Source organism: Equus asinus, chromosome 2 (assembly GCF_041296235.1).
Source record: "Equus asinus isolate D_3611 breed Donkey chromosome 2, EquAss-T2T_v2, whole genome shotgun sequence".
Taxonomy (NCBI): domain Eukaryota; kingdom Metazoa; phylum Chordata; class Mammalia; order Perissodactyla; family Equidae; genus Equus; species Equus asinus.
Genome location: NC_091791.1, coordinates 128,362,419 through 128,388,871, shown reverse-complemented (window position 1 = coordinate 128,388,871; position 26,453 = coordinate 128,362,419). Strand labels below are relative to the sequence as shown.

Below are 26,453 nucleotides of genomic sequence, written 5' to 3'. Positions count from 1 at the left end.
AAGTAAGAACTGAAGAAAGAACCCACAACATTTGCTTTTAGGAATTCTGCTTACATTCTTCTTTCACTGATAACGGGATACTAAAATTTCATAGAATTTCAATCACAAAACTGTGAAATTAGCAAAGTGAAACTGTGGTGACTTGTAAAAAGCTCAGAACAGAACAGAACATATAAGTAATGAGGTCCATTATATGCAAATTGCTGAGTTAGGCTTTGAGTATTTTGAAGGACCCCTTTATTCTCACTATAGCATTAACCAAATAAGTGTAATCCAACAACAGGCAAAAGAAACCACTTTCATGCAGAATGAGCATATAACGAATAGAAAGGGGGAAATGGAGACCAAGGGCAACTTTTTACACCAATTTTGTAAAAACAAATGAAACAAGGACATCCACTATGATTTTGTCATTCTTTCCTAAGCCAAAACGTTAACGTGGTGGCTATGCCCGAAACCAGACATAGGAAAGTGCGATGGGACTGCACTCAAACTAACTGGATTTACCAATGATACACAAAAGCAGCACTGCTGATGTTGAAATTCAAGCATAAGCAAGCATAAAAATCAGTCAGAATTAGGGGCAAAGGAAACTTTTGGCAGTGTTGAATATGTTAATTATCTTGACTGTGGTGATAATTTCACAGGTGCACATATCTGTCAAAATTTACCAAACTGTATACTTTTGCATGCAATTTATTTTACTTCAATTAGAGTTCAATGAAGCTTTTTTTTTAATCAGCAGGAAAAAAATCCTTATTCATTTTTACCCAACATTTGGCTACTTTAAAGAGAAAAATGGAAACCAATTCAGAGTCTGTAACCAAGTATGATTAAGAACTCAAGGATCATAGGCAAACAGTTATCCAAGTTAAAAGAACAGGTATATCCATTTTTTTGATAGAAAGAACTAAAGTATCAATAGAAGTATCCTAAGACTGACTGGTCAAAGGAGTATGGAGGTCACACTGCCTATGCAATTTATGTCCCACCCTGGTGTAGAATGTTCCTGGTTTCCATTTCCAAATGGTTACATGATAACACAGAGTTTATCAGGATTTGCAGCCTTACTGTACTTCTCTTCCTTGCACCTCTGCAGAATCTCTAAGCTCCTCTGGTGGACTGGGTGTTGGAGAAAGCTAAAACTATCCATACTTTTCAAAATTGCACATGGCGTTGTATCATCATGTCCTTAGGAAGCAAAAGAAAAACAAAAAAATGGAGAAAAGAAAAAGACATTATATAAGCCCAAACCAAGAGAGAATCAAGGACAATGCTGCCAACTATCTTAGGAGTATATAAAAATGTATCAAGTAATAGGGATTAAATGTGAATGATTTTTCCAATTAATTTAGGGAAATTACCAAAAATACTAGGAAAAAATAAAGGTCCTTGTTAGGTATTCAAAGTATTCCTTTCAGTACTCAGTTGTGACTTGAGACCATATTAAAAATTTCTAATTTAAAATACTAGGGAAATTTCAAAAACAATTTGTATGGTTTAGTCATTTTTTTTTTAGTAGACTCATTTTTATCAGGTCTGAAATATAATTAGCATATAGTTGGCAACAATGCAAGGAACACTGATGGAACCCCAAAGAGAAATACACCCAAAACAATTTACCAAGAGTTAAACAATTCTTTCATAAATCTTGCCATTAATGACAGTTGAAAGAATTCCAACAAGTGTGTCAATGTAGAAAGAGTAGAAGAAAAGCACCATAGAGCAGGAAAACCCAGCAGCGCTTCTGTATTTACAAATCTGAAAATAAACCTGGAAAATCTGTAGCTCACCACCACTTCTTAGAAAAGTGAGACAGAATCAACTACTGGTAGGAAAGGGAAGAGAGCATGTTCAAGTAAGGACCAAAGCCCCAGATTAGTGCTACTGAAATAGTGAGTCACTTGAGCAACAAAGAGGGGGGAAGTTTCAGTACCATAAACATTATCGATAAATGGATTTAAAAGAGAATACAGGTTTTCCAGGTTTTGGGGGGAGCTGAGTTTCATTTACCCAGAGAACATCTCTAGGACAATTAAGAACAGTAATTAGGTAGGACATTAAGTTCAAATTTACGTAGGTTTGCCTTTACAACACAAACGTGAATAGTTTAACAATAGATCGAGGTAAATTAAGCAACACAAACAATGAAGTAACATTCTATTAGTGCATATTTACTGTATAATTAGAAATCAGATACTACCTATGAATAATTCTCAAGACAGAATCATGTTAAAAGTTAAACAGAGGCAGAGTCATTCAAAGAGGTTTGTACAGCATGGTTTAATCTAATTATGATTCCTTAAACTTGATTTCTATAACCAGAGAGTAAACATTACATTTTAGCTAAGAAGACAGAGTCTTATGATACCGTAACATCAGATAATAATATAAAAAGCAGGATTTTTTTAATAAAATGGATTTGAAAAATTTTTTTCATGTCCAATAATTAAAAAGCAAGCTAATATAAAACATTATCTCATTTATCCAATATGGAGAGTCCACAGTTGCAAACGTTCAATGTTTCAAAGAGACAAGTCAAAAGAGATCTCGGTAAAAATATTTTATTCTCATTATTATCAATAATCTCCCCCTTAATGGACTACTTGGAGGAAGAATACTCAGGTTCACACTAACATGCACTTGGTTAGTTGAGGGGGTGGATGGATATGAGCTGAGGGGGACCACTTAATAAAAAAACACCTGGTGAGTTCTACTCATACTCAATCCAAACTGTAATTTTAAAAAGTTACCACCAGACTTTCAGGCCCTTCAGTAGCTAACTTGATAATCTGCTGGTCAGAAATAATTTAAGATGATTATGGTATTAAACTATTTTATATAAAAATTCAAGATATTAAATATACTAAATTATTATGTAGTTTTAAGAAATCACTCAACATTACTACAGCCACTGGAATCTATTTTTTATTTTATCTAATAAATTGTGGCATTTTCTATCTGTGACTGTTTTGTCACCATCAAAGCTACATTAGCTTTTTCAAACTTCTGTTTTTTCATTCTGCTTTCTATGCCTCCTTTTAACTCTTCAACTATTTTAAACATTATTTTACAGACTATAATACTATTTCCAAACCTTAAAGCGATATTGCTCATTTGTTGTGTGTACCAACTCCCTGTCAACGTGGGTCTGGTTTCCTAGGATGGTTTATAAGTACATTTTCATTGGGGTTATTGTCTGAGGAGTCTCAGAAACTCTTAAAAGAGGTTTAATTTAATGTCCGCTTATGCTAGTTTCTCCTGGTCTAGTTTTGATAATTTCTTATCTTGAGATTATGTACCAAACACACAGCATAAATTCAGACTCCATATCCATGCATGGTGAAGATACAGGGCACTGATTTTTTCTAAAGGTAACTTTTTTTTAAACCTTATCTAAGGCCTAACAGATTGCTAAGGTTCTTCCTGTTTCTCTAGGCAAGGCCAACAAACAGAATTTTTCAATTATCTTTTCAGTTACAGAAAAACTCAAGGTCTTTGAAGCTCCTAAACTACACAATAGGAGCTCAATCTCAACACCATTGTATCATTCAAACCTGAAGCCATGTCTCTGATCCTATAAGTTTCTGTAATGCCAGCTCCCAAACCTTAGGGCCGTTTTCTAAAGGTATATTTCATACACAGTAAAATCCACTGATCTCAAGTATACAGTTTGATGAGCTTAAATGTTTACATCCATGTAATCCTCAATCAAAATATAAAACACCTCCATCAGCAAGTTATTTTATCTCCTTCCTGTGAATACCATCCTTGCCCCTCCCAGAGGCAATCAAGTTATGATTTCTATCACTGTATATTACTTTACCTGTTCTTAAATAAAATAAAATCATACAGTATGTACTCTGTCATGTTTGGCTTTTTTGCTCAATATTCTTTGTGACTCACTTGCTATGAGTATCAGTAGTTTGTTCCCTTTTATTGCCAAACAGTGTTTCATGATAGGAATGTATTACAACTTGGTTATCCATTTCTTTCACTGATGGACATTTGGGTGTTTCCATATGGGGGCTATTATGAATAAAGCCACTACGGACATTCTTTGTGTTTGTGTATAATAGCTTCATTGAAATATAATTCATATAGCATACAATTCACCTATTTAAAATGAAAATTCAATGGCTTTTAGTATAATTCACAAAGCTGTTTAACCATCACAATCAAGTTTAGAATATCTTCATCATACTGAAGAAAAACTCTATACTCTTTAACCATTACTCCCCTCATCATCTCCCAGCCTACCCACTCCAGCCCTAAGCAAACACTAATCTACTTTCTCTCTCTATAGATTTGCCTATTCTAGACATTTCATGTAAATGGAATCATACAATACGCAGCCTCTTGTGTGTGACTTCCTTCACTTTAGCAAAATGCTTTCAAGGTTCATCCATGTTGTAGCATGTACTAGTACTTCATTCTTTTACATGGCAGGATAACATTCCAGTATATGGATTACCACACTTTGTTTATCCATTCATCAGTTGATGGACATTTGGGTTGTTTCGACCTTTTGGTCATTATGAATAATGTTGCTAAGAACATCATGTACAAGTTTTTGTTTGAACACCTGTTTTCAATTATTTTGGGTATCTACCTAAGAGCGAAATTGCTGGGTAAAATGTAACTGTAACTACCAGTCTGTTTTACAAAGTGGCTGTACCATTTTACATTTCCAACTGTAGCACACGAGGATTCCAACTTCTCCACATCCTTATCAACATTTGTTATTGCCTGTCTTTTTTATTATAGCCATCCTAGTAGACGGGAAGTAGTATCTCACTGTGGCTTCAATTTGCATTTCCCTGATGACAAATAATATTGAGCATCTTTTCATGTGTTTATTGACTATTTGCATATCTTCTTTGGAGAAATGTCTTTTCAGATCCTTTGCTCATTTTTTAACTGGGTTATTAGTTTTTTATTATTGAGTAGTAAGAGTTCTGTATATATTCTAGATACCAGTTTTTTATCAGATACATGATTTAGAAATATTATCTATCATTCTGTGGAGTGTCATTTCACTTTCTTAAGTGTCCTTTAAGGCAAAAAAGTTTTTAACTTTGATGAAGTCTAATTTATCCATTTTTTCTTTAGTTGCTTATGCTTTAGGTGACATATCCAAGAATCCATTGCCTAATCCACATTGGGAAATGTGAGTCCTCCAACTTGGTTCTTCTTGCATTTCTGGGTCTATTTACATATCAATTTTAGGATTAGCTTGTCAATTTCTGCGTAAAGGTAGCTGAGGTTCTGACAGGGACTATGTTAAATCTGTAGATCAAGTATTGCCATCTTAACTATATTAAGCCTTCCAGTGCATGAACTTGGGATATCTTTCCATTTACTTAGGTATTAAGGTTTTTCAACGTTTCGTAGTTTTCAATGAACAAGTCTTACAATTCTTTTCCTAAATTTATTAGTAAGTATTGTATTTGTTGGCACTCTTGTAATTGGAGCACCAACTTAATTTTGTTTTCAGGTTGTTCATTGTTAGCGTATAGAAATACAACTGATTTTGCATATTGATCTTGTGTCCTCCAACCCTGATGACCTTATTTATTAGTGCTAATAGCTTTTTTTGTGGATTCTTTAGGATATTCTATCTACAATATGTCGTCTTCAAACAAAATGGTTTCTTCCTCTCCAATTTGGATGTCTTTTATTTCTTTTTCTTGCCTAATTGCTCTTATCAGAACCTCCAAGACAATGCTGAATAAAGAGGTGAAATCAGATATCCTTGTCTTGTTTCTGATCTTAGGGGAAAAGGATTCAGTCATTCACCATTAAGTATGATGTAAGCTTTGGGTTTTTCATAGATCCCCTTATCAGGTTGAGGAAGCCCCCTTCTATTCTTAGTTCTTCGGTGTTTTTATGAAGAAAAACATAAAAGGTGTTGGTTTTTGTCAAGTGCTTTTTCTGTGTCTACTGAGGCAATGATGTGATTTTTGTCATTTATTCTATTAACATTCTACAACATTGATTTGATTTTTGTAAGTTAAACTAACTTTGCATTCCCAGGTAAATTTCACTAGATGATGGTATATAATACTTTTTACGTATTGCTGGATTTGGTTTGCTAGGATTTTGTTGAAGGATATTAGTTTGTGGTTTTAATGAGAATTAAAATAGTCTCTTATCTTCTATTTTTGGAAGAGTTTATAAAGGATTGATGGTAATTCTTCTAAATTATTTGATAGAAACCATTCAGTGAATTCACTGTTCACTGGCTTTGCTTTGTAGGAAGTTTCTTTTGTTACCAATACAATCTCTTTTCTTGTTATAGGCCTATTCAGGTTTTCTATTTCTTCTTGAGTCAGTATTGGTTGTTTGCATCTTTCTGGGAATTTGCCTATTTCAACTAGGTTATAATTTGTTGCTACACAACTGTACATAGTGTGACGCCTTTTATTCCATCACTTGGTAGCAACACCCCTCTTTCATTCTAAAATTTAGTAAGTTAAGTCTTTCTCTTCTTTGTGGTGAGTCTACCTCAAGATTTGTCAACTTTGTTTACCTTTTCAAAGAACCAACTTTCGGTTTTGTTTTCTTTATTGTTCTCTATTCTCTATTTTATCTTTTTCAAATCTACTCTTTATTACTTCCTTCATACTGCTTGCTTTGGGTTTAGTTTCCTCATTTTTTCTAGAATCTTAAAGTAGAGCATTAGATTATTTATTTGAGATCTTTCTTTTTTTCTAATAAAAGTTTTAAAATTACAAATTTCCCTCTAAGCATTGTTTTAGTGGTATCCTATAAATTTTGGTACATATTTTCTTCCATTTATCTCAAATCATTTTCTAATTTCCCTTGTGATTTCTTCTTTGACCTATTGATTATTAAGAAGTGTGTTTAGCTTCCACATATGTCTTTAGACATATTGTTTTGTTCCTCTATTATTTTATTACTCTCTTTTGAATTAAACAGATATTTTACAGTATATTATTTTAGTATTTTTCTCATTTCTTTTGCTAAATTACTTTTTAGCTATTTTCTTAACAGATGCCAAGGGAATTATAATTAGCAACTTAATTTATAACAATCTAGTCTGGATTAAAAACAACTTAATTTAAATAGCATATAGAAACTTTCCTCCTATATAGTTCCATTCCCTTCCTCCTCTTTTATGCTGTTATTGTCATACAAATTACATCTTTAAAATGACATGTCCATCAACACAGATTTATAATTACGGTTTTGTACAGTTATCTTTTGAATCAGATTAGAGCGGAAAAAGTTACAAGATTAAAAAAACAATATATACTGTCTCATATTTAACTCTGTAGTTGCCTTTAGTGGTGCTCATTATTATTTCATGTGCTTCAAGTTGTTGTCTAGTGTCCTTTCATTTCGGCCAGAAGTACTTCCTTTGTTATTTCTTGTGGGGCAGATCCGCTAGTAATAGTCACTCAAGATTTGTTTATCTAGGAATGTCTTCATTTCACCATCATTTTGAAGGATAGGATTTTGCTGAATATAGAAGTCTTAATTGACAGTCCTTTTCTTTCAGCACTTTGAATATGTCAAGCCACTGCCCTCCAGCCTCAATGGTTTCTGATGATGAGTCAACTGTTAATCTTACTGAGGGTACTGTGCACATGATAAATCACTTCTCTCTTGCTGCTTTCAGTATCCTCTGTCTCTGGACAGTTTAATTATGATGTATCTAAGTTTTGATCTCTTTGAATTCACCCTCCTTGTAGTTTGTTGGGATTCTTGAATGTGCAGATTAATTTTCTCATCAAATTTGAGGAGTTTTTGGCCATTATTTCTTGAAATATTCTTTTCTATTCCTTTCTCTCCTTTCCTTCTGGACTCCCAGAAGTTGGTATGCTTTATGGTATCCCACGGGTCTAGAAGCTCTGTTCATTTTTCTTCATTCTTTTGTCGTTCCATTCCTTAGACTAGATAATCTCAACTGATCTGTCTTGAAGTTCATGGATTCTGGCTTCTGCCTGTTCAAATCTGCTTTTGAATTCTTCTAGTGAATTTTTCATTTCAATTATTATACTTAGTTTTCCCATTTCAGAGTTTATATATATATATATGTAAAATTGATACTCTCTATTTGGTGAGACATTGTTCTCATACTTTCCTTTAGTTCTTCAGATATGGTTGCTTTTAGGTCTTAGAACATACTTAAAATAGCTTAAAGACTTTGTCTAGTAAGTTCAATGTCTGGCTTTACTGAGGGATAGTTTCCACTGATTTCTTTTTTCCCATGTATAGGTCATATTCTTTGCATGTCTTGTAATTTTGTGTAGAACATCAGACATTTTAAATAATATAACATGGCAACTCTGGAAATCAGATTCTCCCGTCTCCCCAGGATTTTGTTCTTGTTGCTGTTTCTGAGAGTTGTTGCTATTTGTTTAGGACTTTCCTGAACTAATTCTATAAAGTTTGTATTCTTTGTCACACGTGACCATGGAAATCTCTGTTCAGTTAGCTTAACGGTCAGCTAATGACTGGAGGCAGATATCTTTACATGCCTGAAACCAATAAATCTCCCAGTCTTTGTCAAGGGTCACTGTATGTCTGCTGGGGCACACCAACACTCAGCTAGGCAGTTTACAACTCTGTCTTATCCTTCACTTCCTGCTAGCACAGAGCCTGAAGGTTATCCAGAGGTGAGAGATCAGGATCTTCTCAGGTCTTTCCTGATTATGCATATAGCCCCTGGACATGTACATAGCCCTACGCATGTGCATGGCTATCTAGATTCCCATGAATATGTGGGAACTTTTCAAAGACATGATGGAGACCTCATTCCCAAGCTTTTCCTTTAAAGTGTTCTGGTTAGTTTTTGCCCAACTGGTATCTACTGCATCAGGGAGGTGCAATGTTCAACAATTGCTTCTGATTATTTTTTGACAACACCCCTAAGGAAAGGCTATTCAAGCAGGGCAAGCTCCAAATCAGGTTAAAGACAGGCTTATAAGAGGGGCCTTCCAGGGAACTACCCAATTGGCTAAATAATGAAAATTCTCTGGGAATGGGGCTTTGAAGGAGCTCCAACCCCCTTCTAGTTCCTCCAGTGGTTTCCACACTGCTGATTTTCATTGTGCTCCTAGGATGTTGGTTTTCCAGGCTACCACGGAGCTGGAGAGGGAGGGATGCAAATAGTGCAAGCTAAAACACTACAAAGCGTACTGTCTTTACTAATATTCAGCTTTTTTTCTTGTATAAACAATTCCCATATTACTACAAAACTTTGACAAATTTCCTGAGTTCTGGGAAAGTTATTCTGACACTCTTTGTAAGTGTTCTTGTTGCTTTTACAGAAGAAAGAATTTTCAGAGGTCCTTACTCCAACATTTCGCTGATGTTCAATCTAAAACCCTCACTCTTAACCACCACACTACAGTGCCTGATACAGAAGTGATTGTCTTAAGTATTGAGTAGCACTGGGGACAGAGTACTGTATAGAGATCCTAGACTCTTGGTCATATCCAATCAGTTTTAGTATCTGGCCATTTCTGAAAAGAGATGGTCACTGGAACCCTTATTCCCCTTGCAGAAACAACTGGGAGCACATTAGTCATGCAGTCCACTGAGCGGGGTAGGAAGGGGAACAGGTTATATAGAAACTAAAGTTAATAGACATTAAAGCTGTCTATTTGCAGACACTATTTGAATGGCTTCAGTCTCTCTCTCTGTAGATGAAGAAACTGAATGATACTTTGAACTCTTTTGTTCTTGCTTCTTATTCCAATGCCACAGCTGAATTCCCTGTCTCTGCCTAGTCTTTTTAGACTGATTAAAATTCCTCTTTGGCTATACTTTCATGTAACTCCAAAAGAACCAAACAAAACATCACTGCACTTACTTCTACATACTGTACAATTCAAGGTCAAGTTATGATCTCCCCTGTGCTCTCTAATCCATGCTCTTTCCTACTCAGGAGGAGTAAATCAGAGGTAAGGCGGATGATACCACTGAAATCTCTGTTCTCCAAAACTTCACTGCTGACCAGACAAATCATTACCATTTCTCATTCTACCTCCCAGCAGGGCCAACATGTAGCTTCACTCAGGCTGCCTACTTATATGACTCCACTAAGAACATTTTATGGTTTCCTGATCACCATAATACAGAGTCTACAACTGTAACAGATTTGTTCTTAAAAAGAATAATTAAATTGAATTAATTTTTATTTAAAGGCCTTAAAATGGCATTATGTCCCTTCATTTGGAAGTCTACAAAAAAAAATTAAACAGTTAAAAGTAGATTTTACAATGATATTCTCATTTGTGTTCAGTTGGCCTGATGAAGCAAAAGAATGTCAGAGAATTCCCTGAGCATATCCAGGATTTTTTAGTCCACCCTCAGGATATTTGTTGACCATTAGCTAAGAGTCCACTGAAATTTTTTATAAAGATACTCTCAAAGGAAGTGAAAATATACTGTACTTCTGCAGTCTACATCTTCTTTTTTCACTAGAAGTATTATCTTTGACCTCTTGTTCTCATTCAATATCTGAACTTGGTTACCTTCTGCTTTCCATATATTCTGCTTCTGCTTAAATAATCTCCAATTCCTGTTTCACCTGGATATATTTGTATATTATTTATATTTATGGTCACAATATAAGTTCTGAATCTACTACTTAAATCAATTTTCACAGTAATTCCATTAGTTTTCATTTTGCAATGCTACAATGTTCTAACTTTATGCTATCCTTTTATCGCAAACCCACCAGAAAATAGGTGGTGGTAAGTGGTGTAGAGGAAGCAAAAAGGCTAAATGCTGGCATTGATACTAATATACTTTAATACAAACAATTATTCTCCGGAAGAAATTTGCTCAGTCATTGCCTCAAAATGCAAATGAATCATAGGATTTTTATTTTCCTTGATAAAAAGTGAAATTTAGAAAGTTTGTCCAAGGAGAATTTCTAGGGTGTTGATAAGATTCTATTTCTTAACCTAGATGGTAGTTCCAGAGGTGTTTCATTTTGTGATAATTCTCTAAGCTATATCTTTTTGTTTTGCACACTTTTCTATATGCACGTTATATCCCAGAATAAAAGAGTTTTCACAAAAAGTTTATTATATTGAAGCTCTATGTTGGCCAGAAAGAAAAGCTAGATTAGAAAACAAAAAAAATCTAGAAATTATCAAAGTAGAGATTAAATAAAGGTTCAGTTTGCTGATTACAATAACATTGAATGTCTTTGCCCAAATTGATAATAATATACAACCAACCAACTTTCACAAATAATATTTTACATGCCAAAGGAGCATACAGAGAATGTGAATAACTTTTACAGAAAACAATATATTTAATAGTAAATACAAAAATCTTAGCAGGATGCTTAATTTTCAAAATTTATAGGTCACTGTAATAAATAAGAATGCACCTTAAAAGAAAAACTTTTCCTCATGTTTTTTGCAAAGACAGCCTCTGAGAAATAACTTTGTAAAAGGCAAAGCAGGTTTAAGCTATTTCTTTTATTTTCCAAAAAACTACAATTCTCCCTGTCTACAAAGGCCAGTTTGCATATATCATAAGCTGAAAAATATTTCTACGTTCAATTAGTTTTGCCACTCAATTTTAGGAATACAATCTTCCAAATATACTTATTCATTTGAAATATATACAAGTTGAATTCAGAGTTTTACTGCTAGTGCACATGCCAAAAAGCCATAAAAGTAAGTCTGGGAGTCCTGAAAGCACAGGTGTGCCCTAGCACACTTCTACTGAAGCTTCTCTGGGCAGAAAATTTTATTTTAAATGACTATATATATATTAGAAAATCCTCACTAGGCAGCAATGGTCTATTTAAGGCTAGAGCTACAGCAAGCAACAGTGTGGTTTTCAGTAGGTAACAACTGCTTAGGAAGATACCTTCCTACAGAATGTGAAATGGGATATTTTATAATTTAAGAGGAGGCACACAGAAAAAGGAACCTGCTCTATCCGTTTCTAAATTTCCAAGTGAAATCCAATGAACTGAGTTAAGGGTAAGAGGGAAAAATAAATTGACACCTCATAAACAGATACTTTACATGTATTATCTGATTTTACCCCTATAATTTTGAAGGTAGTATTTACACTCCAAGAAAAATTGCTAATAGTCACAAAATCAGTCAGGAGAAGAGATAACACTTGATTGATTACTGAAGTGGGTTATCTCCACTACCTTATACTACACCTCCATCCTAATTTTTCTGTCTCCTGATTTATGCTTCCACATTAAATTATGTTTCATCTGTAGTAAAAAACTATGGCATAAGAAGTAAACAGAGAAAGGTATCAATAATAAATTCTATATAATTAAATGATAATTCTAATTTCACTTTTTGCTTAAAAATCACATCAATGTCTTACTGACTGCCTACTAAATACCAGGTGCTTTACACTCATTATTCCTATCAGTATTTATTAATAAAAATGTACCAACACATATATACACACATACACCAACATCCACTTAACTCAATCATATAAAACTCACTAGAACTCATTAGGTCTTAAACATATTAGGGTATGGTAAGAAAAGAGAACAGAATAAAATTATGTCTCTACTCCTTAGACAGGTAAAAAACTAAAAGAAGCAGCATGGTAGAATACTAATATCTACTGCTTACCAGTTTTTCTCTGAATGTGTCTTTTCCCAGCTTCCCTGAAAGCAACCACGGCTCTGAAAAAAGCTCGGAGAACTGCCCATCGGAAAACAGCTACGGGATCAATTCCAATCATCCCAGAGATAAATGCATTCTTGCTACTTCTCAGAAGAGCTACAATGTCAGGGCGCATATGATCTGTATTTTTTTCCCGGAAATCCTACATGAAAAAAGTACTAGTGTTATTGTTGAAAAGATGATTAAACCAAGAAGATAATGAGTGACCAAGGACTAAGGACTACAACAAGTGATTTCTATTCTAGGTAGCTAACCAGACCAGATATCTTCTATAAAGTCCCATCCAACCCTAAAACTACTGAATTCTATAATACATTTAGATTAGAATGAATATCCCACAATTTTCTTGCAGCTAGTTAAACACTGCTGAAGGAGAGCCTCTCTGAAGCAGTATCACATAAAATGATGAGAGAGGCGAATAACAAAAACGAGCCAGATTTGAGAAGACCAGGAACAGCATTCCAAGAAAAGGGAACACCTACTAACTATAGGTGGTAATGAGTTGGACAAGTTAGGAGAAAAGCAGTAAAACCAGGGGCTGGAGCATTCTGGGCAAGGGTGAGAGTAATAGAACATGAGGCAAATAAATAAGCTATCCTTTTATCCTTTATGTAAGCTGGAGTTAGGAGTTTGGATTTTATTCAAAGGTAAAAGAAAACCACTAGAAGGGTAATGACATGAGCTAACTGGTGTTTTATAAATACCAAAGGTTGCTGCAGAGGGAAAGAATTCTACAAAGAATGGAGAAAGGGAGATCAGCTATTACAATATTCCAGATAAGAGCTGACAGTGACTTGGACTATGTCAGTGGTAATACGGAAAGGGAAAACAGTTACCATATTTGGGATATGTTTTAGAGGTAAGGGCAGAGGACTTGCTGGTGGATTACGGCATGGTGAGAGAATGAGGGAATTAGGTTAATGCCTCTATTTTGGTTTTGAGTAACTAGGTATATGGAGGTGCTATATACTGATGTGGAGAAGACTGGAAAAGAAAGAAGGAGATAGGAAATGAGGATCAAGAGATCAGTTTTGTCCAAGTGAAGTTTGAGATGATGAGGATAATGATAATGATAATAGCAAATAACATTTATTGAGAGGTTAATATGTGTGTGGCACTCTTAAGCATTTTATATTTTATATTGTCTCATTTAAGCTCATTTCATCCTCCTAACAACTCCTTGATGTAGATATTATTCCTATTTTATAGATGAGGAAACTGAGACACAGAGAGGTTAACTATCTTGGCCCCTATCACATGGTAAGTGGAAGAACAGATATTGAAACACAACCATTCATAACCACCAAACTATGTCTGCATACAGACATCAAGCAGGCAGACGGACATACATGTTGAGAGTTCTATAGAGAATTAAAAAAATACATCTGCATGTCTCAGCATACAGATTTTTTAAGTTGGATAATATTACCTAAGGACTATAAATAGGCAGTAAAAAACACCTGCCAATGGGAGTTGAAAGGTATAGAACACAAGAAAATGGTTTAAAATACCCCACAGAAAGAGAGGGCAAGAATTTTACACTCCTGGAAGAAGGTCCCAGATTGATACATACTGTTTAGGCATTACAACCACACCTAGATGGAAGGATTAAAACTTGGCGAGTAAATCACTCCATGTTGGTGTAGCTTCATAGAACAACTCTAACTCAGAATTCTATGAGGAGTGTGACTGTATGACATCATCTACCCTCATGTCCAGAAGACAGCTTGGATTCATCCTATTACCTTTAGGGCTTTCCTTTCCTAATTCTCCATTGTTCTCCTGAGAATAGGGAAAAAGGGGAAACAAGCCAGAAGTCTTGGTCTTTAGCTTGTCCCTAAATACCCTCTGAGCAAAAGTATGTATTATAAAAGTTAACAAAACTGAGTAAGAATTTTCAAATCCAAATCGTTGTCACCACCACCACCATCACCATCATCATCAATTAACACCTTCCAAGGGCAGACAAGATGGCAGGCACTAAGTTAAGCACTATACACAATTTACCCAATTCTAAATAAAGTAGAATCAATTATAAATCATACTTTACTGATAAGTAAACAGAGAGGTAAAGAAGCTTGCCAAAGTACTGAGGCAGGAAATGAAACACCGGTCTGCCCTACTCCAAAGACCATCCCATCCTATTCTAAAATTCTTTTCCATGATGATTGTCAAATGTTGACAGAGACCTTCATTTTTCAAATGTAATGCTCTCATCTCTCTGTCTTCATATTTCTAGATTTCTTAAGTACATGTCATAAACAAATCACATTATTCTTCTTGAAACTCTTTTCTCCTGGTTTCTATAACACATTTTGTGATTTACTACTTACCTCATGTGCTGCCCCTTCTTAATCCCCACTGCTGGTTCCATACTGGAGATTCTTATGGTTTTATCTTGTGTACTCTTATATTTTTCACTCAATCATCTTACATCAGGTGATCTCAACCATAATTTTGGCTTTAAACACTATCTATATGATGAGGCCCAAATTAGATCTTTCTTGTTATGTCTGAGATCCATTTATACATCTTAAAAGAATCTCAAACTTGCATGAGAATGTGTAAGACTAGTTATTACTTAAATGTTTGGAAGCATTCACCAGAGAAACCACGTGGGCCTGGAATTTCCGTTGTGGAAAAGTTTTAAAATTGATTCAAATTATTTAACAGACACAGGATTTTCAGGTTTTCATATATCTTCTGGTGTCAGTTTTGGTAATGTGTGTTTTTCATGGAATTTTCCACTTTATCTATGTTGTCAAATTTACTAGCAAAGTATGTTCATACCCTTTTAATATCTGTAGGGTATGCAGTTAAGCCCCCCTTGTCATTTCTGATATTTATAACTTGTGAATCTCTTTTTTCCTATTATTAGTTACTTTCCATTACCTTTTACTCATATTATTTTCTGTTATCCTTTTAAGGAACTAACTTTTGGCTTTGTTAATTTCTCTATTATATGTTTGCTTTCTATTGCATTCATTTTTTGTCTTCCCTTTATTATTTCCTTCTTCTAATTTTCTGGGGTTTAATTTGCTGTTCTTTTCCTAGTTTCTTGACATGGAAGTTTAGATAATTACTTTTCAACCATTCTTCCTTTCTATTATATGCATTTAAAGTTATAAGTCATTGTTTAAATGCACCCTACAAATTGTGATATGTTGTATTTTCATTAATGTTCCATTCAAAATATTATCATTTTAATTGTGATTTCTTTTTTGATTCATGGGTTACAATAGAAGAATTTGCTTAATTTCTAAATATCCAAAGACTATCTAGTTATCTTGATGATATGCCAATTGGGTCAGTTGTTTAATAATGCTGTTCAATTTTTCTGTTTTAATTGATTTTGTGTCTGCTTATTCTGTTAGTTACTGAGAGATATTATTAAAATCTACAATGATGAGGATAGATTTTTCTAGTTCTACTTCTGCTCTTTTTGGTTTATATATATTGAATTGAAGTCAGTAGGTAGATATAACTTTTGACGATTAGGATAGTGGTTACCTTTGGGTTGGGGAGAATGAGCTGGGAAGAGGCACAAACAAAATCTGTATACTTTAGATTTGTGTACTTGATGCATCTCACTATGTGATTTTAGAGCTCAAGTTTTTTGTTTTTGTTTTAAACTATTTTTTTAAATCTTCTTTTAGAATTGAGATAAAATCGACATATTAACATTGTTTAAGGTATACAACATGTTGATTTGATAGATTTATATATTGCGATATGATTACCACTGTAACACTAGCTAACACGTCCATCAAGTCATATAATTATCATTTCTTTCTTGTGGCAAGAATATTTAAGATCTGGTCTCTTAACAACTTTGAAGACAATGCTATAATCATGTTAACTATAATCACAATGCTGTGCATTAAATCTTCAGAACTTACTACATCTTCTAACTGCAAATCTGTATCCTTTGCCCAACATCTCCTCAATTCCGCCACCTTCTTGCCCCTGGTAACCACCATTCTACACACTGTTATTCTTAATGTTTGTTCTAAAATCTGTTCCTTCCTGTCATTTTCATCTCAGGAAACAGCACCTCAAATTCACCCACCAGCTACAGCCAGAAGTCACTTATTTACTAAGAATCCATCAATAAGGTCAACTGATTATACCTCCAAAATATATCTCATAATCATTCAGACCTCCTCCATCTCTACTGCCACCCCTGTAGTTCACTTTACTTTAACGTTTCACCTCAACTATTAAGAACAGCTACCTAATTGATCTCCTGGCTTCCACACTCATCCTCTGCTATGCCTTCTCCTCAAAGTAATCAAAAAAATCTTTTAAAAACACAAATTTTTTACATCCTCTGCTTAAAATATTTTCATGGCTCCCTGTTATAATTTCAACAAAACCCAAACTCCTTTAACCTGGTCTAAAGGCCCTGAAGAACTAATTTGCTATCCATTCTCTGAATTCATTTCATGCCACCTGCTCACTATAATCTAGTTACACAAACCTGTTCTCAATTATTTTAACATATTAAATTCTTTCCTATCTCATGGCCCAGAATATTCATCATCTCAACTCCTCACCAAGTAAATGTTATTTCAGGCCATCTCTCAAAATTTAAGTTTCTCAGAGAGGTGTTCAGGGATCTCCAAATTCAAAACCCACATTTCGCTACTTTCCCTCATAGAACCCACTCATTTATTTATAGCACACAGTTCCATTTATCTATATTATACACACATGCACATGTATATGTATATATGGAGAGCAAGGAACACATCTATCTACTTTATCACTAGATCATTCCAAACACCAAGCACAGGGTCTGACACATGCTCTTTGTTTAATAAACACTTACTGAATAAATGAATCAGTAATAAATGAATAAGTGATCTTAATTTTGACTCTCATCTCAAGGCGCAGGAGAAAACATACTGCTCAACTATTCCCCATATCATCACTGCCTTGCCTGGGAAATTGTCTTAAATGACAAGTTGAAACATCAAAGGTTGAAGGGTAATGGGCTCATGAATTACAAACAAGAAATGGACAAAATTATGAAGATTCCCTTCCACAGGAGTTAAAGGGTTTCAATATGTTCTTTAGGAGTACAAGTTCACAAACACCTAATGGTGCATGAAGACATGAAGCCTCTGTCAGGTCTCAGGGATGTAGAGAAGAGAAAAATTCAACAAACTATCTAGATGAACTAGTGAGTTTAAGACATAATGATGCAATTTATTCCTTAAGATCTAAAAAGGCCATTAGAATGGACTAGCATCAGGGTTATCTATAAGAGGGAAGCAACAGAAACATCACCTAAGACAGTAATATAATGCAAGTTAGAACCTGAATTTTAGTAATATCCTTATAAAATGTCTCCAACTGTTACTGATCAAGAGCCTCCACAAACTACAGAGAGGGTATTGTAACTGGGATGGTGATATAGTCAAGAACACATCTCTGCCCTGTAGGCATAGCCAATGAGAAATTTACTGACCTTTACTCCATATTTTACTTTCCCGGCATAATGCTTTATGATGAAAGCAGGTTCCATCACAGCTGGAAATTCAATGTAAGAGTTCTCCTCATGTTGATGCTTAAATTTGTCTAGCAGTGTTTGATTTGTAGCCTGTGGAAAGCTGAATTAAAAACAAAAACAAAAACAGTAAAGAAAGATGCAGCACTTAATACACTCTTTTTAAAAAAATACATTATAGGGGGGCCGGCCCCGTGGCTGAGTGGTTAAGTTCGTGCGCTCCACTGCAGGTGGCCCAGGGTTTCGTCAGTTTGAATCCTGGGCGCGGACATGGCACCGCTCATCGAGCCATGCTGAGGCGGCGTCCCATATACCACAACTAGAAGGACCCACAACTAAGAACACACAACTATGTACCTGGTGGCTTTGGGGAGAAAAAGGAAAAAAATAAAATCTTAAAAAAAAAAACTAACATTATAATTACATTGCCATCTAACACATTTAGCAAATTACAAAGAGTTTCACCTATATTAACTGTCATAACAAGGTTAAAAGCGAGTATAACAAGAATTGGTGTTCCTATTTTATAGATGAGGGATCAAAAGTTGTGATTTGCCTAAATGCACATTTTGCTAATAGTAGAACAGAAACTAATTTAGGTCTTTAGACAGTCGGCTTAGGTTGCATGGTGCTATACTACCGTAAAACCTGTAGAATAATAAAAACTAACTCGCATGTTTTTGGAGCTGTGAAAATTAATAAACAGAAACCTCATTAAACTGGAGTCAGGAGGCCAAAAAGGGGAGTTCTCACATTCTACATCGATGACTGCACAGTCCAACAGGAACAGGTTCAGGCCATGAAAGACTCACAAACTCAGCCAATGAAAAGCTACTAGACATGGAGCTCTCAATTCCTCCAATGGACTCTGTTTATAACAGACCTCTCAACTTCCTCTTCCCCTATATAAGAGTTTCTCCTCTCCTTGTTGAGGGAGACTCTCACATAGTTTGCCATGGTTGCAGACTCTGAATTGTATTTCGCTGCTGATCCCCAATAAACCCACTTTTGCTGGAAAAATAACTAGCTGTCTGTTTAAGGTCAACAGGGCCAAGAACTTCCAAAAAGAGAATGATATCTCAATTTGGACAGTTCCTTTAAATCCAGTCATTTTTTGTTTTCCTACTACTTCATATATAAATTAAGTAGTAAGTCTCTTACCTATACAAGTTCCTATATATTTTTCTATTATTATTTCAAATATACATCAATGGGTTTGTACTCACTGATGAGCTTTTCACGTTCAAGAATCAAATAATATTTATTGAGATAATTACATAACAGCAAATGCAGAAACATAAAAGTACAGAAGAAAAAAAAAATCACTAGGGGCTGGAAATAACAAAAAGGTTAACAGAAGATGTAGGAGGCAATTATGCGCTAGAATTAAAGGTTGGGAGGAGTTTCAAATAAAGGAAATATCGCTAACAGAAAAAGGAGAGAGCAAGTCATCTTTCAGAGAATAGTTTCATTTAATAGCTGGAATTTTAAGAAATAATGTGACATGAAGTTATAAAGAGGCTGAATACAAGATCTAAGGTGTAAAAAGGATTCCAAAATTACAACAAAAATAATCCATAGTATGTATTGGAATCAGGAAGGATAGCCTTTGGTGTCAGATAGTCATAGTTCAGATTACCAGTTCTATCTGTGACCTTGGGCAAACTAAGTAACCTTCTTTAACAACTGGTTTCCTAACCCATAAAATGAATATAAGGTAGTATCACAGTGCTACTATAATTAAATAACTCTAGTAAAAACATCTAACACTAACTGACATCTACGTTTTTATGTTGCCCAAACTGCCATTTTCCTAGTCACCTAGGCCTATTTTTGCATTCAAATACTATCCCTTCTTTAAAACACCTCTACCATCTAGCTCCTCCTCTCCATTCCAGAACTCTAAAGCCATTCTAGAATAGATTACAACCCTTACAATTTCAAACAGAGAATACAGCAACAGCCTCTACAGCCTCAGTGATTCTAATCTAACCCTGTTTCAAGTCACCAAAGTATCAAAATAAATTGTCTCACAATAGTGCTTTAATCATGTGCCTCCTCTACTCAGAAAAATTTATGATCACCCAAAGAGATGGAATCCAGGCTCCTAGGCATAGACCAACCCAACCTCTGGAAACTTAGGCCTCACTACTCTACAGCAGAATGCTTCCCTTCAGGAAGGATGCTCACCTCATTGTCTCTAGATAAGGGTTTATTTACCTTCTAATCCTCAGAGTAATTGAAAAATTTGTGATTTATTTTTCTCTTACTTTTAAATGGAGACAGGAAATTTTCAAAGGAAGAAGGACAGACATGAGAACAGTTTTATTTGTTTATTTTTATGATTTTTTTTTAAATTGCGGTAACACTGGTTTACAGCATTAGATAAATTTCAGGTGTACATCATTATATTTCGATTCCTATGCAGATTACATCATGTTCTCCACTCAAAGACTAATTACAGTCCATCATCATACACACGTGCCTAGTCACCGCTTTTGCCCCCCTCCCTCCCCCATTCTCTTCTGGTAACCACCAATCCAATCTCTGTCTCTATGTGTTTGTTTGTTGTTGTTGTTCTCTTCTACTTGTGAGTGAGATCACATGATACTTGACTGTCTCTGACTTATTTCACTTAGCATAATACCCTCAAGGACCATCTAAGTTGTCATAAATGGCTGGATTTCAACGTTTCTTATGGCTGAGTTGCATTCCACTGGGTATATATATCACATCTTCTTTACCCATTCGTCCCTTGATGGGGACCTAGGTTGTTTCCAAGTCTTGGCTATCGTGAATAATGCTGGAATGAACATAGGGTGCATGTATCTCTATACATTCGTGTTTTCATGTTCTTTGGATAAATACCCAGCAGTGGAATAGCTGGATCGTATGGTAGTTCTGTTCTTAACTTTTGAGGAACCTCCATACTGTTTTCCAGAGTGGTGAGAACAGTTTTTATTCCAAACAAGGAAAGATGGAAAGTAAGCTCACATGTCCTGCATTCAAGAAACATTTATAGATACATACTACATTATCAAGCAAGACTTTAGAACATTTTCAACCTCTCTTTACAGGTACATGGCAGAGGGAAATCAGACATTATTGCTCATTTCAAAGCTCTTCATCTAGTGTTCTCCAAAGGCTATCTGCAAGGGTAGCCTTAGATTAGTGTTGCTATGCATATAAGAAGTACCTCTGGAGCTTTCAAAAATACCAATGCCTGGACCCCACCTCCAGTGATTCTAGTGAATTGATGCTAGGGTAGTGACATGTCAGTAATATTTACAAGTTCCTCAGGGAATTCTTATGAGCAGGCAAGACTGACAAAATGCTGTCCTAAATGAATGCCCTGATCTTAACTTCAGTTTGTTAAAATACAGCTTCTGATTCAAACATTTGGGGTGGAAGTCTGAGATTACGCATTTCTAACAAGCTTCAAGGTCCGGCCAGAACTGTCAGCATATTACGCTTCAAGTACTATAGGTATGAACATCCTATTGATACCTAAATTTGCTTACACTATTTCTCCTTTCTAAATTCCACACTGCATCCTTTAGAATCTAGCTTAAGTAACTTGCCCAAGGTCAAACAACCAGTAGAGAGCAGAGACAAGATTAAACAAGACTTCTGACTTCAAACCCATCCATCTGATACACTATATACACACTGAATGAAGTAGGAACACCACTAGGAATATATTTCATATTATATATTCTTTATAGAACAAAATATTTTTTAGAGAAAAAAATACTCAGTTTAAGTGATTCACAAAATAGCTCTTCCTAAATATGACTAATTTATTTTCAGTTTCTCTTTATAAAGGTACATGGCAGAGGGAAAATATTTCATGCCTTTGCATCTTCTGTGATGTTAAAGCATAGAGACAAAAGTGGTCTATTTACAAGGGGAGGTAATAACAATAGGACTAACTCATAAAGTGATGAAAATAATATTATGATTTATTAAAAATTTTTATGGAAGAGTGAACATAGAAATATAATTGAAGGGATGATTAAGAGGTTTTTCAGTCCAGTCTCCAACCTACAACAATATCCTGACAGATGATGCAAAATAATTACTATAATGGGAAATTTCATTACTTTATGAAGCAACTTGTAATCAGCTCTAATGATTAGAAAGTTCTTCCTTATACTGAGCCAAAATCTGTCTCCCTGTAATTTCTGGCCACAAGGCTTAACCCCAGAAGCTTCTGGGTAACAACAAAGAGATGACACTCTCTTCACTTATATCTATGTGATATAAATGGGCATATTTATGTGCATTCAAATACTATCCATTTCATATATTTATCATATAAATGTGATATAAAAAGGCAACATTTATATCTATGTGAAGTAGCAACTGACCAGAAAAATACAGTCTCTGTATAAGATGTAGACTCAATGAAATTTTGCTTAAAGAATGACAGGCCAAACAAGATCCTTTTGCTCTATTAAAGTTTTAATTATATATCCACTATCTCAATTGCTGCTCACAACCTCCTTAAGACACACAGCAGAGAGCACTATCATTTATCATCATCATTTTCTTTTTGCAAGCAAGAAAACCGAGGACCAAGGATACTAAAAGATTTGCTGAGGGTACTTAATAAAGATGGGATACATCCTGAACTTCTGACTATATAGCCTAAGTATTATGGAAGAAGCAATGTCGGATAATACTTCAAAGTACAAGTTTATTAGTCAGAAATATCTGGAGGTTTTGAATCTCTAGTCCATCATTTACTGCCTATATGACCTTTTTCTCAAATTGCTTAAACTTTTTTGTTCTTTTGTTACCATAAAATAGTTCAAAAAAAAGAACTGTTTATCATTTCATTATCAGCCACAACCATTCTCAACAATAAATATCAAGATCTTTGAAGCTTTCCAGAAATAAAGTACACCTGAGCTAAGGTATGCACACAAAGTTAAGAACCACTAACCTTATCATTTTATAAGAGATATATATGTTTCAGGGCATATACAGCAATACAAGAAACTTCTACCCAACTTCGGACACAAACTTAAAATATTTTTTGTGTTAACCACATTTTTACTCATTTAGATTAATACACCCTGGTGATAGAGTGGGTAGATGTAACTGTTAGCAGTCTCCTTACTAATATATTTGGCATTCCTCCATATTATATATCTATGTAACAATTATGAGTATTTATGGCATATTAATCGTGTGACATATAACTTACCATACAATCCAGGATAACTAAACTGGACAACAGGCATAAACTTTAAATTCTCCCATGCAAACCTGATGTATGGTCATCCTACCTATGATATTAAATCCCCAGTATTTTATATTCTAGTTTAATGAGTAAATATTAAGCTGGGAATCAGGTGACCTAATTCAATTTCTAAGTACTTTATTAAAGAGCCAGAGAAAACCTACTAATACTCCATCACTTTGATTTCTTCAATTCCAGATCTGCCATCTCTTAGGATAATTTAACTATAAATACTTTATAGAGCACTGAGAACACTCTGGAGGATGCTATATGAATCTTTATTTCTAAAGCTTATATATAAGTTTGATATATTGAACAGTGTTGACAAGAAATGGCAAACAATTGGCATATATTGCCACTTATCACCTGCACAGACATGGCAGACATCACTAATCTATAATGATATTCTTTTCTGCTAAATTTGAAAACTGCAAATAGATATCATATCTGAAACTCAATTCAAGAAGAGAGGAACACTTAACGACAACAAAATGGCAACAAATTTAACATCAAAGTGACTCTGTAGAAGAAATCTGGAAAAACTTAAGGAAAAATGAGTTTAGAAGTGAAGTCTATCCAATTTTCCTAGAAACACAAAAACACATGCAAAAAATGCAAACAAGGGAAACTTTGGCTCTTTATTTAATAAGGTAAGAAGAAAGTTTAGGACTTCAGAAGACATGAAAAGCCCAAATGGCCAATAACAAAATTGAAAAGAATCATACTCACTTGCTTTCTTCATCTAAAAGATGGAGCAGTCCTGTTGGTTTCTTGCTAATAAGATTTATGCAACAAGTATTATCAATATAATCTATATTGTGCCAGCTGATACCTTCAGTTCTATATTCCTCCTAGGAAATAAATTAACAACTTATTCATCTTGCAGAAAATAACAGATATATGATAATAAAGGCTAAAAAGCTTTTACCAGGCTTAAAAGAATAGTCTAACTTTTCTCTTTTGAATCAATAATCCAGACAATAAAATAATGTATAATTTGTTGTATAAAATCCTGATAGAATATATGTCTGTCTTATTTAACATGCAATCAAAATTTTTTATTCAAATCCTATTTGGGATACCATTCAGATCAAAATTGAGGGCTGATTTGTTTTAGCCACACTATCTGATGACTGCACTAAGAAAAAATAAAACGAAGAGGGGCTGGTCCCATGGCTTAGTGGTTAAGTTTGGTATGCTCCGTTTCAGCAGCCTGGGCTCAGTTCCCAGGAACAGACCTACATCACTTGTCAGCAGCCATGCTGTGGCAGCACCCATACACAAAGTAGAGGAAGATTGGCACAGACGTTAGCTCAGGGTGAATCTTCCTCAAGCAAAAGGAGGAAGATTGGCAAAAGATGCTAGCTCAGGGTGAATCTTTCTCAGCAAAAAAAATAAAAATAAATAATATGAAGAAGCCTAATCTCTCCCACATGACTTTAAGCCATCAAAAAGGACTATTTGTCAGATGATCAGCAATGAATTTAATGAAACAATGTCTGGGGAAAGTGGAAAACCATCACCTCCAGTAATCACTGATATAAATCACATGGAATCCATACATACTTAATTTTGGCAAAATAAAACCCTTAGCATATTTTCCCAAAAAGGGGTGGAGGTGGGGGTTTCAAATTCCAAGATTAAAAAACTCAAAGCTCAGGCCTTAAGTAACTACTCAAAACCCTTCATGAAGCCCCCATTATTTCTTACTTTTTCTTTGTCCTGGGAAATATTCTTTTACTCATCCCTGTGATGCTTATACTTTTAAACTGTTTTTCAGAAAGATGCCTCTGACAATCTAAAAGAGATAATTCTCTACACTGCAGTGATATTTAGGCACCACGTAAATATCCTGTTCACCTGATGGTTTTAGTATTCACTGATAACACTTGCACACTTCTCTGCAAAATGGTGGTTTTGCAAAATCGTGATTTTGTAATTTATCATTTTTTAGTAGTATTATTATCCTATAAAGAAAAATGGGCCTTAGTATAAACTATAGTTACTCTAATTGGGAAAGGTAAATGCTTATTTCTTTCCTTTTAATTAACAATTTCACAAGTAAGTAATTGCTATGTAAAGGTCACCCCAAGTGGCAGTAGGCAAGATTTATTTTTCTCTTTCTTTTTTCTTGTAGCATGGATCAAAAGCGTACTAGACAGTACAGGCATATGGATGTTTGTAGACATTATCAGCAATCCAAAATCTCTCCTCATCCCCTCTTCCCAATGACAATTCAGACATTCTTGCCCAAAGTTTATTATCTCAACTTCTAATACCACTGAAAAGATTTGCCTGTCTATAAATATTATATAAATAGAATCATACAATACATACTCTTTTCATCTGGCTTTTTTTCTTTTTATTCAACATTATATTTCAGAGACACATCCATCTTGTAGGATGCATCTAAAGTTCATTGATTTTAACTGCTGTAGAACACGGGTTGTGGAACACCAGAATCCCTCATTTATGCATTATTTATGGCTGCTTTCTCAATATAACAGCAAAGCTGAGACCATAGGGCCTAGACAACCCAAAAGACTTATTTATCTGGTCCTTTACAGAAAAAGCATGCCAAAATCTACTAAAGAGCATCAGTTCTCAAACTTTAATGTACAAAAGAATTACGGAGAGCTTGTTAAAACACAGACTGCTAGGACCCATGCCCAGAAGTTCTGAATAAGTAGGAACAGGGTGGGGTCCGGTATTTGCATTTCTAACAAGTTCCTACGTAATGCTGATGCTACCAGAAAGGGACAGTAAGGGAAGAATAACACTTTGAGAACCAAAGCTATAGAGTATTTATATACAATTTATTTACCCATAGTACTATTAATAGACATTACAATTATTCCCAACTTTTGGCCATTAAAAATAATGTCATTATGAACATTTCTGCACAAAACTTCCGGCGTGTATTTATACACATGTTGAGAAAACACAGGCTTACAAACTACACATGTATAACCTCAGCAGATACTGCCAAACAGCTTTCTAAAGTGGCTGTACCAATTTATGCACCTACCAT

The 26,453-nt window shown here is 34.8% G+C and overlaps 1 protein-coding gene across 14 annotated transcripts in view; it reads right to left on the bottom strand.

The window, feature by feature from the left end:
* MYO9A (myosin IXA) overlaps positions 1-26,453 on the bottom strand; it is a 289,527-nt gene that overhangs the window by 146,597 nt on the left and 116,477 nt on the right. For 11 of the 14 annotated variants that reach the window (XR_011498480.1, XM_070498757.1, XM_014849679.3 and 8 more), the window contains 4 exons: positions 24,152-24,273; positions 18,136-18,277; positions 12,609-12,804; positions 1,072-1,191 (listed from right to left, as the gene is read on the bottom strand). Coding sequence is in view for 13 of the 14 variants with exons in the window: in XM_070498757.1 (XP_070354858.1) it covers positions 1,072-1,191; positions 12,609-12,804; positions 18,136-18,277; positions 24,152-24,273 (580 nt within the window). In the remaining variant the exon portion in view is untranslated. The remainder of the gene's footprint in view (positions 1-1,071; positions 1,192-12,608; positions 12,805-18,135; positions 18,278-24,151; positions 24,274-26,453) is intronic. The other 3 variants (XM_070498775.1, XM_070498777.1, XM_070498794.1) reach the window with 1 other exon arrangement.